Source organism: Arachis duranensis, chromosome 4, assembly GCF_000817695.3.
Source record: "Arachis duranensis cultivar V14167 chromosome 4, aradu.V14167.gnm2.J7QH, whole genome shotgun sequence".
Classification (NCBI taxonomy): domain Eukaryota; kingdom Viridiplantae; phylum Streptophyta; class Magnoliopsida; order Fabales; family Fabaceae; genus Arachis; species Arachis duranensis.
In genome coordinates, this window is record NC_029775.3 from 13,024,919 (window position 1) to 13,040,146 (window position 15,228).

The following is a 15,228-nucleotide window of genomic DNA, read 5'->3' on the forward strand; positions in this document are numbered from 1 at the left end:
ATGATATCTTTCTATATTATTAATGTTAAAATATCATTAATTTTTTTTTTGTGTTTTTTCCTCTAAAAGTGAGTTTCTTATTTATTTAGAAAGATTCAAAATGACATTATTTTTTTGAGCGAAAATATTTGATAATAAAAAAAATTAACCAAAAATAAATAAATTTTGACTATTTTTTTCTCCTTAGTATTATCATTTTCTGAACTATGTTTTTACAATTCAATTATCCATATTTGCTTATTATATCCGAATTAATAGTATGTATATAATATATCGAAATTATTTCATTTCACAGAAAAAGAAATATTTCATAGTTGAAAATTATAGCTATTAATGCATAATGAATGATAGTTTCTATAGTTAGTAAAATTATTAAAAAGTAATTGATAAAATTAATAAATTTAGGATAGCTAATTTTATTATTTTTTTAATCTAAACATAAAATTGAAAACTAGTTGGACTAAAATTGAAATTATTTTCGAATAATAAAGACAAAAAATATATTTAACAAAAAAGATATAATTAATAAATTCTGACTAAGTTAAATATCATGTATCGGACATTAGTACTTAAAATAATTTTTATAAATTAAATATAATTATTACAATAAATTAATTTATATTTAAAATTCTTAATCTTTTTCATGCATTACAGTGGTTATACAGATAGATGAAAAAAAATTAATAAAAAATTAAGATATCTATTAAAAAAAATTGATAAATCTTTGATCTTTTAAATTTTTTATAAATACATTTTAACAAAATTTAAATACAAAAAATTTTTTGACTTTTATAAACAAAAAATAATTTTATCTCTCCGTCCATTTCCCTCTCACAAATCATTGAACTTAAATCAGCGCTCTACTTTTTAGTTTTTTCATTAGAATAAACACGGGTATGCAAATTCTCTAAATAGTATTCATAGTTATATTCTAAATCAGTGAAATTTGAATGTATAGTAGACTTATTACTAGGTCCACCAGTTTGCAAAGAAGGCCCATCTTTTTTATCTACACTGAGCCGAATATTTAGTTGTACATTGGATTATTTTTTAGTAATATTTGATCTATTTTTTTTTGTGCATCCTTTCTTTTTAATGGATCTTTATTGTTCTCTTTCACTTTTTTCTTTGGTACCATCATTTTTTTCTCCTTGTAAGCCATATTTCTCTTCTTTTTGGTACGCTTTTCTATTCCACTGCTCTCCTCATTATCACTGTCATCATCATACTCTGGAGGTGGAGATTTGTAAGGTTCATCCTAGGTGCTCTCATAGCTGTTATCAAAGAATGATGCCATCAGATTATCACAGATGTTATCAAGTTCTGTACAATCAACATTTTCAATTTCTTTCATTCCGCTTCTTTGTTGGCCAAGTCTTTACATTCCTAATTTATGCATTTTCGATTCCTGCTTTCTCTATATACTCAAGTTCATTGATAAGATGATCAAAATAAATGTAAAATTCATATTTTTTTATTTTTTAATCAAATTGTCACACAATTTACAAATCTCATTATCCCCTATTATGAAGTTCAGATTCAATATCACTCGCTGTAACATCAAACTAATATATTGTCTTGTAGCTAGGATATCCTAAATTTTCAAACAACTTTACCAAATCATCAAAGTTGATAAAATCTATGTCTATTTTTAAAATTTTTTTTACTTTTTCATTCACATAAACAAGATTCCTATCACCATTCCTTACAAAAATTTTTCCATAGTGAAAAACAGGAATTACAAATCTTTCAGCCATCTAAATTTTTTTAACAAAAATCAAATCAAATCACAAACTTCAAAATTTCAAAAACCTTTGATATGAGGAGACAATAACTATTCTCAACAAAACTCAAACATAAAGCAAAGTAGAGAACTTAATAGACATTTATATTCATCGCACCTTACACTATATGAAACCCTAACGCAAAAAAATAAAAAGGTTAGGAATTTGCTTACCTTGCTTGATGACTGAACTACTACAACAACCAGTTTTATTTCTCCTACTCCATATTTCTCCTACTCCACCTTTTTCGATGGTACTTCATTTTCGTTTTAGAGAGAAAGAAATTCTGATTTTTGTGAAGAGTTTAGGGCAATATATGGTAATTTATATTTTTCGAAAGAGTTTTTAATAAAAAATTTAAAATTTACAAAACAACATCGTTTGTTGTTACTAGGGATCTTTTTATCATACAAATTTTAGCCTCCTTTCAATGTGGTATCATAACGAACACTTAAACACTGTTATAATTACGTCAATCAATTATGTTTGATTTGTGAGAGGTAAATAAACGAAAGAATGAAATTGTCTTTCATTTATAAAAATCAAAAATTTTTTTGTATTTAAATTTCATCAAAAATATATTTGTTAAAAACTTAAAAAATCAAGACTTATTTATCATTTTTGCTATGTGTAATGATACACAATCATACTTAATTTTATGACAAATATTTACAAATAATTTTTCAACAACATGCAGGGGAAAAAACGAAAAATTAAAAATTAAAAATGTAAAAATAAGAGTTAAAAAAAGCAGTTAGGGTTTAACACTTTACACTGAGTGACTTGTAAGGGTTTTGGGCAAGAAAGATATTTTGTTGAAGAAAATGGAGGAAAGGAACCAACTTAGCTACTAACACAAAACGCAAATGGAAGCTTTCGATGACGATGACGATTTCGGAGAACTCTATGCTGACGTGGAACTTCCACCTCTCGCTCCAACCACAGACCTCTTCATTCAGCAGCAGCAGCAGCAGCAGCAACAGCGACAGCAACCGCCCAATTCTAACGGTAACGGTGACGGCGGTTGCGTTGCCTTGAGTGACAGTGACGACGACGACGGATTGAACATTGTCTTGAACGACGACGAAGGCGTTTGCAACGGTCTTCCACCTGTTGCTCGTTCTGATGACGTGGATGATGATTGCGGTGGTGAAGGTGGCGGCGATGGTGGTGGTGGTGAGCGATTGGAGGATAGGTCCGAATTTCTGAGTAAGAATGGGGTCAGAGGTGGATACGGTTCCTTGTTTTTTCGTCGTAAGGTTCGTTCTTCAATCCTCTATACATGTTTGAAAGTTGTTAATTTTGATGGTTTGTTTGTCATTTCGTTCCAAGTTCGGAAGCTGAATTGCTGTTACTTTATGATAATTTTGTGTTGAATTGGATTGGATACGGTAATGAATAAGCATTTTCTTTTAGTTAAAACACATAGATTCGATTAATAATGGAGTCATTGATTTTCATTTTTCATTATTTTCTAATATGTTATTTTCAATTGAAGTCCTACTTTTTTCTTTTTCTGTCAAATTTTTTCTATTTTGGTCTTGTGGCAGTATTTTTGAAAATGAGAAGTGGTTAATTTGATGTTTCTAATAGATTTTGGTTTGTTGTGTATTGTGTCTGTGCTTTGTAGTATACAAGGAATCAAGGATTGATATCGCTGGGGATCGGTTCTTCCTTGAGCAAAAGCTGGCGGAATGGCGATACATGTTTGCAGAACCTTCCATCAAGTTCCTCTCATGTTACTCGAATTTGTGCCACACCAAATCCTAAGGGGGTTCAATATGGATATGGATCGGTTCTACCTTGGTACTGGTCAGTGTATTATGCATTTTGACATGTAGTTCATGCGCGCCTCAATTAATTCTGTAGCATTTTTTATGGCGTTTTAATTGCTTTGGTATATGAAATTTGTAGCAAGTAAGCTTATCGTCATAGATTTATGTGATTCTTTGAGCACAGAGTGATATTAGGTATGTTGGACATAGTGAGCTTTCACATATATTATCTACTGTCCTGAATTCTCTCATCCACTGCAGGAGTATATTCGATGTGAACATTGAGATGTTTCCAGAGAAATCGTGGAGGGTTCCCGGAGCTGACATAACAGATTATTTCAACTTTGGTTTTAATGAGAATACATGGAAGCTATATTGTGCTTCATTGGTGCGTATATTACTATATTACTGTGCAAAAATGTTACCTTATAGTTTTTATGTGATGCTGCATACTTGCCTTTAATTCTCATATTTTATCCATTTCTATAGCTCGCAATACTGAAGCTACTTGATTTTGGTACTACTCTTTAGGTTGTTTGTTTAATGTTTTAGTATTGCTATCATTGACATTTAACCCAGAGGATCTAATGAAACTTAGCTGACCATAACCTAAACTTAAACTGCATGCAGGAGCAACTTTCGCAAACAACTATGGGAACAGGTATTTCCGGTGATGAATCTTTAAAGCTGACTCAGGTGTGTAAGTCTGATGTACTTGTTGTGAAAGAACAATAAAAAATTTGGGTTATAATTTAAGCTTTCATGGTAATTTCTTTTGTACTTTCTTGCTGACTACAACATATTTCAGGAAGCCATGAGTCAGCAAATTGATGAAGTTGTGTCTGGGAGTGCACTTTCCCCTTCATCCGAATTTGAATTGGTATGCTTGTGATAATTACTTGGCCATTATTAGAATTTTAAGGTTATTCAGGTGATAGGAGCCATGTATGAGGTGTCTTGTGTTGTACTACACAGTCTGCACTAGTGCATTATTAACATAAAGAGGAGCATTGGGTCAATGGTTTGAAAAGCATCTCCCTATTCCGATGCAGAGCTTCTTTTCCAGTTTTCCTCCCATTTTTATCTATTCTCTATAACTTAAGATTTTAAACAGCTGCACTTATATTTATGCCACGATATTAGTTTCAAGTTATTTTTTCAATATATGAAGCTGGACGTTGGTACTGATTAACATTTGGTAACTCAGCCAAAAGGCAGAGCAATTCAGGTTGAGGATAATATGATTGAACGCAAACCATCAATGGATGTAAAGCGCCCACGCAATCAGGATTCTGATGTCATTATACAGGTGAGGTCTCACTAAGTTTACTACAATTCTTTTGCTCTAACTGTCTCGTGTCTTTGTAGTAATTATGTTTGGTTTGAGCAGATCAAGGTGCATGAGTCCTCTGATGATTGCTCCCGTTCTGGGAATAGCACTGTAATGGATGCATCATTAGAAGGGGAACCTGCTCTAGTTGATAACAAAATTCTCACTTCTGGTGAACTCGATGTGTCTGAGGATCAGTTGGAAGCTGTGAAAAAATCAGTTCAAGAAAGGTGTGCTATTTATTTGATATTAGATCTGACTGATGATTCCATTAAAGTTCCTTGTGATTACTTGAAGTCGCATTATTTAGTGAATTGGACTTGTTGTATCAGCTTCACTAATCTTACCTGGACTATGACTTTCACAGAACTGGGCTGATTCCTGAAGTAGATGAACATGAACTTCAGGATGAAGTAGACAAACATTCAAATGATGCTGCACAAGTTCCAGGGGGAGAAATGAAATCCGAGCAAGGCATTGCCATAGACACATATAGTGCTGATCCATGCTGGATTGAATCAGAATTGTCACTTGGTGATCAAGAGCTCAGTCTGACTTCCTATACTGATAGCGATTCTGAGGCAACAGAAAATAGTGTGCATGTTGATAATGAGAAAAGTCATATCCCTTTGAGAAGGCAATCAGTGAATTCTGACATTAGCTTGAAGAACTCCTTGCCAGTTCATCGTAAGAACTCAAAAGGCAACAATTTGGACAGAAGACCACCAAATGTAACTTACTATTCAAGAAATAAACGCCCATTTCAAAAGGAATGCAGGCGTCAAAATGGTAGACAGTGGCGTGGTTCTAGTCTGAATTATCCCATCGAATATGATAATGATTCTTCCTCTATCCCCAGTTATAGTGCAAGGGATCTGTCTCTGTTTGGAAATCAATTTATTGATTATGACATTTGTAAAGAACGAGCGCCAGGTTTTGCTAGTCGTAAAAGAAGATATGACAGGGAAACAAAACAATCCTTCTATTATGGCAGAGAAAAGGTTAACAACAACCTTCTTCAAACTCTGCACACTAAATATTCATATCGGGATGATCGAGAAATCTTTCGGGAGAAGACAAACCAATATGACAGAAAATATGAAAATGAGAGGGATTATTTTTTTGAATCGAGATCTCCTATGGCAGATGATGAAGGAAGAGAGAGAAAATGGCATGATGCTGATTTGGAGTACTATGCTGATGACCTAAGTCCTCACTCTTGTTGGGAGTTAAGGCAGTTTCCTCGAAAACATTCATCCTTTCGTGATGAGGAGAGAGGTGCTCATAGAAGAAGAATGAATGACCGTTTTGGAGACAGATACTACAGTGATGATCTTGATGAATATGAGTTAGAGTTTCTAAACACAAGCTATAGAATATCTCCATATTCTGAGAGAAATATGGAATCTTTAAATAATAGACATGAAGAGTCGTTCTCAGATATTGATATAGATCCTAGAAGATCTGCTCGAAGGGATAGACATTGTGACAGACCTTTAGATTTGGATAACTTGTGGCCTGGGAAAAGGGAAGATTACTCTCAGAAATACAAACATCATCAGATTTCGAAAAAAAGAAGGGAATGTAGACAATCATATGCAACTTCCATGCGAAACTATGCATATGGCACTAGAGTAACTGAAAAATTGGAGGTTTCTAGAAGATATGAACATGCTAGAAACAACAGAGGGTCTTATGGTTATACTGATGCTGTTGAGGATGAAGATTTCATGATTGACCCAGCAGAAGAGTATCAGTGTTACAGGTCCCCTTCTGAGGTCCTTAATTGGATTGAAGATGAAAATACTTTTAAGCATCATGAAATTCATACAACCTCTTTGCATGCTAAGGTGCAATTGGGTGGTATAGAATTTCAGCAGCATCAACTAAATATGCCGAGAAGTAGTGAGAATTGTTTAAATGGTAGATCTAAAATCATGGACAGGGGTAAATGTTGGCAAGCCGTGCCCAGATATAGGAAATCATTACATCTTGTTAGTGAGGAAGGAAAGGTAAAGTTGGGGAAATTATGGTCAAGGATCTGTACTAAACATCTGTTGGGCTCATTTTCTTTTCCAAACTTGATTGGTTCAATGCTTACTATACTACTGTCTTCACTCTTTTGCTTATTTACTGTGTTATGTTAATTCTTTACTACTATTTTTCTTGTTATTGTTTTATGATTTGAACTTATTCCCTATCATAATGTTGTGGTTGAGTTCCTAGAAGTCATTATTAGTCTCTTCCAAAGAAGATTAGTCGTTACAAGCACGTGAACAGGGATTGAACCCTTATCTCAAACTCGCAAGGACTAAGCCTATGATTGCTTGGGTGGTTAATACCCTTACTTATATGCTGTCACTTTAGGGTTCTGTTACTTTAATCTGCTACTGAAATTTATCACACCGTATTTATTTGATATATTATACCGCATGTGTCCAAAATTATCATCATCATCATCATCTTTCTTACTGTTATTATTGGTTAGAGAATTGATATTCTCAAGGTGTATGGTTTGATTATAAATTTGTGATGTGGACTCATGATTGATTCTGCAGTCTCTCTCAAGTTCCAGAGTCTCACACAAGGATATGCTTGAATCAGTGAACCAGGGAATGGCTAAGAAGCGGAGAGCTTTGGTGGGTTCTGAAGAATTTCGTCACAGGACCATCAAACTGAGCACCTCAAAATGTGAGAGCAACCACAGAAACAAGAAATCACTTCAGAACATTCCGGACAAAGGGCACAAGGACTGCTCGGACATTGAGGAGGGTCAGATTGTAATGGAAGAACCATGCTTAGAGGCTTCTACATCCAGAAGAGATGTTTCTGAAGTTGCAGCACTCACTGAAACTGCGAGGAAGGGACGGTCAAAAAATGAAAATAATGCTGTCCATCTAATAGGTGGTTATGACAGCCAAAGGATTCTTGATACATTGGCGAAGATGGAGAAGCGCAGGGAGCGGTTTAAGCAGCCAATCTCTACCAAAGCAGAAGAGAGTTCAGTTATCAACAATGACTCGGCAGTCGATACAGGTGAAATGAAGCAACATAGGCCGGCTCGAAAGAGGAGCTGGCTTGGCAGTTAATTCTTACATTTTTTCTGAGGCTTTTTGAGTCTTTCCTTCAAGATTTGATGAAGGTGAGAGACAGCTACTATGAGGGAACTTTGATAATTCACAGAAGCTCAGGTCTAGATTTTTTTATTCCTTGACAAAATTGAGATTGCAAACGTTATTGTCTTGCTTTGGAATAAGGCCTGATTGGCCTATAGTCTTGTTTATTTGTTTTTTGAGCACTGTATTGTGATTGTGAAGATTAAGATTGTAAATAACCAACCCTGACATTTATAATGTAATCAAATTCCAGTTTTGGACGTTCCAGATTTTGTGATAGTATATACTCTGGCTACATGCTAAGATAGTATGCTGTAAGGGTAACGTGGTTGGGCTTTGGCTTTTTTTTAGTGGCTGGAAATAACATAAAGAAAAAGGACCTATAAGAAAGAGTAGGACTTTCTCTAATAATAATATCTAAACTATTAGGGGGCAGCAACCACTTCAAGTACACTTAGCATATCTTTAATTTTATCAAGCAGATCAAAGTCAGTCTTAATCATGTTCGTTGTATCTCGTGAAACAAGAAGAAACGCATCAAGATTATCAGTTTCACATATGACCTCTTTGTACTCGCAATCCCAAGGCATAACAAGCTCTCTCCAAATAGCATGAATCTCACAATAGAGAACACTAGAAAGAGGCATACTGGCAGAACAACCTTTTATCCAAATTCCCATGCTGTCTCTGATAATACACCCAAAGTAAGCTAATTGCCCATTTTCAAAACGCTTGCATCGCAGTTCACTTTATAAACATTCATCGGAGGTGGTTCCCGGTTATATTGCAAAGAGGAAGGAGTAATATGTTTTTGGGTGGTAATGATATTGGAGAAATCTCGAGCAGCATGTTTAGCCAAGTGAACAATTTTTTCCCTACTCCATGGATCATCTTGATGGAAGATATCATTGTTCCTATTTCTCCAAATCCACCAAAAGGCCGCTGCAAAGAGGAACTCATTTTTGTTGAGGTTAGACTGAATCCAATACACAAAATCCAAACCAGAATCTACAGTGGTCATTCCCAAGTTTAAGCTAATCCAAATCTGACGAGCTTTTTGGCAAGTCCTAAAGCAATGTTCAATATCCTCTAGAACAAGATAACATCTCTGACAAAAATCAGAAGTAGCAAGACCTCTTTGAAACCGGTAGCTAGCTGTGGGAACTCTGTTGTTGAGGCAAAGGCAGAACAAACACTTTATCTTCTCCGATATTCTCAAGCGCCAAAGCCAAAGCCAATTTTCATTATCATTCAAGCCAAATTTCTTTTCAATAGCCACTCATACCCGCTTTTAGTCGAGTAGGTAAGAGTATTTGAGTTTGTCCAAAACCAACCTGTTTTATCTCCTGCTTGCTTGATAGGATCAAAGAGCATCAAATCAACTTTAATTTCTTCCGGAATCATTATGCAAAGCATATCCCACCGCTAATGTCCATGGTGCCAGACATCTTCTAGTTTCAAGAGAGAATCAGAAATGTGCACAAAAAGAACCAAAGGAGCTAGCATTCCAGATGGTCACCAAGCATGATACCAAAAGGATTGAGACATCCTGCCTATACACCATTCAAAACTATCACGAAATTTTTCGATTGTATTATAAATTGCTCGCCAAGTGCTTGAAACATTATTAGAAAAATTGGATGAAAAGCAAGAACCCCTAGATAAATATTTTGCCAACATAATCCTTACCCAAAGCTTATCTTTATTATCCAGTAATTGCCAAATAATTTTTTCCAATAAATCAAAATTCACACATTGAGTATCTCTAATTCCTAAACCTCCATATTTTTTTGGAGTGACAACTTTGCTCCACTTGACCAAGCTTAAGCAACGCTCCCCCACCTTTCCCTTCCACAAGAATTGTCTAAGCACAGAATTAATCTTTTGACAAATCGAAGTAGGAAAAAGAGTCACTTGCATCTGGTAAATAGGTAGAGAAGAAGCAATAGATTTAATTAAGCAAAGCCTGCCTGCTCTGTTAAGGAGTCGACCTTTCCAACTAGCCAGCCTATTCTTGATCTTCTCAAAGAGTTCGAAAAAACAGACCTAGCAACTCGAGGATGATTAAGGTTCACCCCAAGTATTTGCCTAGGTCACTAGCAAAAGGAATATGAGAAACACCAGACAACATTTCCTTCCTTCTATTAGAGATTTTTCTAAAACAAATAGTTTTGGATTTTTCAATGTTAACCTTCATACCTAAAGCTTTGCAGAACAACTCCAAGGTGTGTACGACATTATTCTGAATTTGATTTTTCTCCACTTTATAAAAAAGGAGGAGGTCATCGACAAATATCAAGTGAGAAACTCTAGGTCCTCCTCTAAAAACAGTCATACCATCCCAAATACTCTCGTCAACTTGTTTGAAAATGAAGCACGCCAATCTCTCCATTCACAAAACAAATAAATAAGGAGAAATTGGATCTCCTTGTCTGAGTCCTCTGCGAGGTTGGAAACTATCCAATCTATTCCCATTCCAGAGGATGGAAAGATTTGAGATTTGAATACAATTCATTATAATCCGAATAATTAGAGAAGGAAAGTCAAAAAATTGGACTTTGGCCTTTAGTACAGATTGGTGGTAACTTCAGATAATAAAGTGAAAATTTAATTATTCTTGAATCAAAGTTGTGGGGTTTTCACATAATAGAAGATATAAATTTAATAATAATTACTTAATTAGTTTTTTACTTTATTATTTTACAAATTTTTTCATTTTAGTGGATTTCTATTTCATAATAGATTCTCTCAATCTAAAGATTATATATGCTTTTTATCATGTCTTGGTTTTTAGGTTTTACTATTGATTCAGAAGGTGGGATCAAATGAGATTCACAAAAATGTTTAATGAACGGTGAAAATATATAAACATATAATATAATTCATTCTCCTTGTTAGACGATCTCTAAGTTAAAATTAGTGTCCAATATTTAGATTTTGCTCCAAGAACTCTTAAGAACCGACTTTTAAATGAGAATAAAACAGACCCAATACTACTAATTTGCATCCAGTTTCAGTTCCATATTTTTGGAGAGAAAATACTTGCAATGAGAAAAAAATATTGGTGAGGGTCAATATAGTAATGGCATGTTTATGAGTCCAGCTTTTATATTATCAAGTATCAACTTTAGGATCTGTGAATATTTCAGTTGTTAGACTAAAATGAACAACGTAATATGGAAGAAAAGTAATTTAAAAAATTGCCCCCATGCAGGATCGAACTACAGACCTTCAGTTTACAAGACTGACGCTCTACCACTGAGCTATAGGGGCTTTTCTGATTAAATCATGTTACATTGTTTTATACATTAAAGAGATAAAAATTTTCAAAATATTTCTTCAATAAGAGGAAAAATATTAGCATTTTAAATTTTTATATTTTAAAGAAAACATTTCTAATTTAGTTTTATTAAGGGCACTTTTTTTAAATGTTTAAAATAGAAAAGAATTATTGAAAATAAAAAAAGTTGATGATTGAGTTGTAACTACATTGTGTCATACAACAACGACGTTGTGGTCATAACGTCATGATAACCAGAGACGAAAATTTTGACATCACTACATACAAGCTGTTTCTGTGTGTGTTTTCACATATATTGACTTGATTGATTCAATTGATTTGAAACATCTTCGTGGCAGCATATATACAGTCAATAGGGCATAACTAAGTCTAAGGTATGGTTTATTGGTACATCTATTTTCAGCAATGATATTTTCATGTTATGAATTATTCAATGATATTAATGTATTTAAATTAAATATATAGATTATATTTAGATATGTTAATGCAAAGATATATAAAATGTCACAATAACAAATAAGAATATTCATTGATACATTCTTAATCCAATATATTTGGATATATTAAAACAATAACTAACTTTTTTCGGTCGATAATTAATCAATAATATTTTTTTTAAATTTATCTTTCCTCCTCTTAGTTTTTGCTTATTCATTATTTTGTAGGATTAAAGAAAAGAGCAATGCTAGGGGCCAGCAACATTTATGATTGGTAGCCATCAACTAGCCATCAATGATGATTTGATGGTGTGAGATTGGTGTGAGATTTCATCTAATAGCTCACCTTTTTCTGCTGATTATATGCTGACCAAAATACAATAAAATTGCTGGCCCCCTAGACTTTTTCTAAAGGAAATTAATTTCTTAACAAAATCGTGATTAGAAAATGATAATGACATATAAATTAAAAAGAAATAAATAGAGAAATAGGAAAACAATAAATTAAAAAGGCAGTAAATTAAAGATTTTAACCATCAATGTAATTTTTTTAGTTAAGCTAGCTACTAACAACTTAGATCATAATTGATAAGAGAGATCATGAAGCTAAGATATAGAAGTTAAACCAATCTAATTTATTAGGTCAATTTAATAGTAGCTAGGCTTGAAATTGAAAGGGAAATACATACATAGCTCTAAAATTCTCTAGGATCAACAAAAACATTATTCCCTACATATCTCTTCATAGCCATTTCTTCATCCTTTCCATTGTTATGTCCAATTGATGATAGTCTTTTTGTGTACCAAAGATCATCAATGCAAGACATAGAATTTGTCTGAGGAACATAATTTGCAAGTGGATCACCAAGCCCTAACTCAGTGATAACCACTCTACAATCTTTCATGCTTTCTCCCAACCTTGATGTGAACCTCCATATGAATTCCATGAGATTTCCAAGGTTATTTCCTTCTCCATGGAGCCCATATAGGAAGAGAAATCCAAAGGGTCTACTCAGTGATTCACTCACTAGAATTCTAAGACATGGGAAAATAATCTTCTCTCTTGCATGTTTCAGTGTTGTGTGAAGAAACCTTAGTGGATGATGATGAGAAGACTTCTTGATTTGAAGCTTATAAGATTCACAAGTATTCCATATGCTAAAAATTACCCATGATGATGATGTTGATCCAATTAGGGTTTGATTATTATTGGTTGTAATAAAATCTTCATTATTATCTACCATGTTTTGCAATTTGATGCAACCCTCATCTTTGTAATAACATACCCATGTTCCAAGACTTAGTTTCTCCTTGAGGATAGTGTCTATGTCCAATGGATACAATTCTTTGGTTTTCAAGATTCTTTTGTACAAGGAAATTGCTTGATCTATGTTCACCTTCTCTATTTTAATATCCCTTTCAGAAATATGCTTTGTTGGTAGGCATGTGCTAGTGCTAGTTGGATGAACAAAAATGACAAGTGAGCTAAGACTCACATAGTTGCACTTAAGAGCAAATAGGGCTTTGGATGCTTCATTGTTCTTCTCTGTTGCTAGGTATGAATACTCAGCTCCATTTCTCACCATCCATTCTTCAAGTGAGGTAACAAGTTTTAATGCAACCCCTTTTCTCCTGCATATTTGAATGATAATTTAAATAATTTTTTACCAACATGCACATGACCTAATATATATATTGTTGTTCAAGATATTTGTTTGGTTAAAGTTATTAAATAAATATATTGAAAATCTAAGGATGTATTTGATTTATGTTTTTAGTTTTATTTTTATTTTTAGTATTTTTTGCTTTTTGAATTTCGTAAAAAAAATTATAAAAACAATAAAATTATATATTTTTACCTTCTATTTTCTCTTTTTTTTTTGCAAAATTTTAAAAATAAAAAAGACTGAAAATAAAAATAAAAAAAACGCAAACCAAAAACATCCCAAATTTCTTATTTTTCATTGAAAAGTTTTTATATTAATAAGTTTAATAAGGGTTTTTAGCTAAATTGTTAAATTTATCGGATTAAAACTAAAGAAAGTGGATGTTAATTATATTATTACCTGTAAGTAGGAGAGACTCTAAGGCCTATGATGCAACCCATCTTCAAGAGTGAACCAGGAGGAGTAGTAGTCCCAACATTCTTAATGCATCCCCTAACTACCCCTACAATCTCCTTGCTTTCAAGAAGTTCAGCTACCTGCATTTATAATAATTATTTATGAAGCAAATAATAAATAGTTTAGTCTAGTATACTTTCAATCACGTGATATAAAATAATGCTTTGTAAACATAGGATATATAGGTTTTTTACCCTACTTTTAACTATATATATAAAATAGATTACAAAGTATGGAACATAGATAATGTAAACTTTGATTAAGGGGTAGAAGAAAAATTTTGATTTTAATTTGGACAATAAATCAGCAGCGGAATTACATTAATTAAATGATGAAAAGATATTAGGTACATACACATACCAATATAACATGGATGGGGTAGAACCTAATCCTAGACAAAGGGTCACCCATCATGTTAGTGAAAATGGAGACCCCTTTTTTGGTCCCTATCTCACAGTTCCTTTCAAGCTTCTCCACCACCTTGACATCCCTTTCTTTATCAAATTCCCTAACAATAAGAAACTTGCACTCGGTAGTGCTGTTAACCATTTTTTCCTCTATTGGCTAAATGATGTAAAATAGGGTGTGCTAATCTATAAGGAGGTGAAGGAAAAGACTTTCTATTATGAGAGTTAGGTCTTTCTTGATTTGGATCTCACTCAAGTCTCAACGAATTCTCATTAAGTGCCATCATTGGTTCATTGCTTTTAATATTAACAGGGACATCATAAAATAAATAGGATATTTTTTTTAAAAAAAATAGAGATCGAATTAACTTTTAATGAGGAGGAAAGTATCGTTTTTGTCCCCACGTTTGAGGTATTAAATCGTTCTATTTGAATCCTTAACATTTATAAAAGTGATTCAATGTTATCCTAACATCAATTATATTAACAAATCAGATTATATTTTTTAATTATTCTCACTTGGATGTATTCATTCTCAATTAGGTCTCGTTTAGATGTGTTCGATTTTAATATTGTACCCACTATTTATGTTTAGGTTCAATTATGTCTCTAGAAAAGTCAATTATGTAAATGTTGCAGGAATTAGTTTTAACTTTTGATGAGTTATTTTTTGGAGTGGATCATCGGTTCTAATTTAGACATTTGTATTCTAATTTCAAGAAGAGATTTTTAAAACTCAAACTAAAGCTCATGATATATAATTGATGGCAGGATAATATTGAATCATCTTTACAAACGTTTGTGATATAAATAGAACGATTTAATATTAAAGATACAAATAGGACTTACTCTAAACATTTGGGAGAAAAATAATATTTTATTCTTTAATTAATTAATACTAACTAATTTTTTATTGTAAAATTATTTTTTTAATTCTATCTTTTAGAAACTTATT

General features: G+C 32.9%; 2 protein-coding genes and 1 non-coding gene across 3 annotated transcripts; 1 reads left to right on the forward strand and 2 right to left on the reverse strand.

Moving 5' to 3' along the window:
- Positions 1-2,581: 2,581 nt before the first annotated feature.
- Positions 2,582-8,287, forward strand: LOC107483440 (FIP1[III]-like protein). The gene is made up of 9 exons (XM_016104057.3): positions 2,582-3,043; positions 3,415-3,596; positions 3,821-3,947; positions 4,190-4,255; positions 4,368-4,439; positions 4,767-4,868; positions 4,950-5,119; positions 5,257-6,901; positions 7,448-8,287. The coding sequence occupies exons 1-9, from the start codon at positions 2,651-2,653 to the stop codon at positions 7,976-7,978; spliced, it is 3,288 nt and encodes a 1,095-aa protein (XP_015959543.1). The 5' UTR covers positions 2,582-2,650; the 3' UTR covers positions 7,979-8,287.
- Positions 8,288-11,206: 2,919 nt separating this feature from the next.
- On the reverse strand, positions 11,207-11,278 carry TRNAT-UGU (transfer RNA threonine (anticodon UGU)). The gene has a single exon. It is a non-coding gene; the product is annotated as a tRNA-Thr (tRNA).
- A 1,160-nt stretch (positions 11,279-12,438) lies between these two features.
- Positions 12,439-14,415, reverse strand: LOC107483424 (probable N-acetyltransferase HLS1). The gene is made up of 3 exons (XM_016104044.3): positions 14,227-14,415; positions 13,810-13,946; positions 12,439-13,375 (listed from the first exon to the last, which is right to left on the reverse strand). The coding sequence occupies exons 1-3, from the start codon at positions 14,413-14,415 to the stop codon at positions 12,439-12,441; spliced, it is 1,263 nt and encodes a 420-aa protein (XP_015959530.1).
- Between the last annotated feature and the right edge of the window lie 813 nt (positions 14,416-15,228).

Coding starts and splice junctions, on each gene's coding strand:
- LOC107483440 (XM_016104057.3), top strand. CDS start 2,651: ATGGAAGCTTTCGATGACGATGACGATTTCGGAGAACTCTATGCTGAC. Junction 3,948..4,189: donor AGCTATATTGTGCTTCATTG/GTGCGTATATTA, acceptor AACTGCATGCAG/GAGCAACTTTCGCAAACAAC. Junction 4,440..4,766: donor CTTCATCCGAATTTGAATTG/GTATGCTTGTGA, acceptor TTGGTAACTCAG/CCAAAAGGCAGAGCAATTCA.
- LOC107483424 (XM_016104044.3), bottom strand. CDS start 14,415: ATGGTTAACAGCACTACCGAGTGCAAGTTTCTTATTGTTAGGGAATTT. Junction 13,947..14,226: donor ACCCCATCCATGTTATATTG/GTATGTGTATGT, acceptor TTATAAATGCAG/GTAGCTGAACTTCTTGAAAG. Junction 13,376..13,809: donor AGAGTCTCTCCTACTTACAG/GTAATAATATAA, acceptor TCAAATATGCAG/GAGAAAAGGGGTTGCATTAA.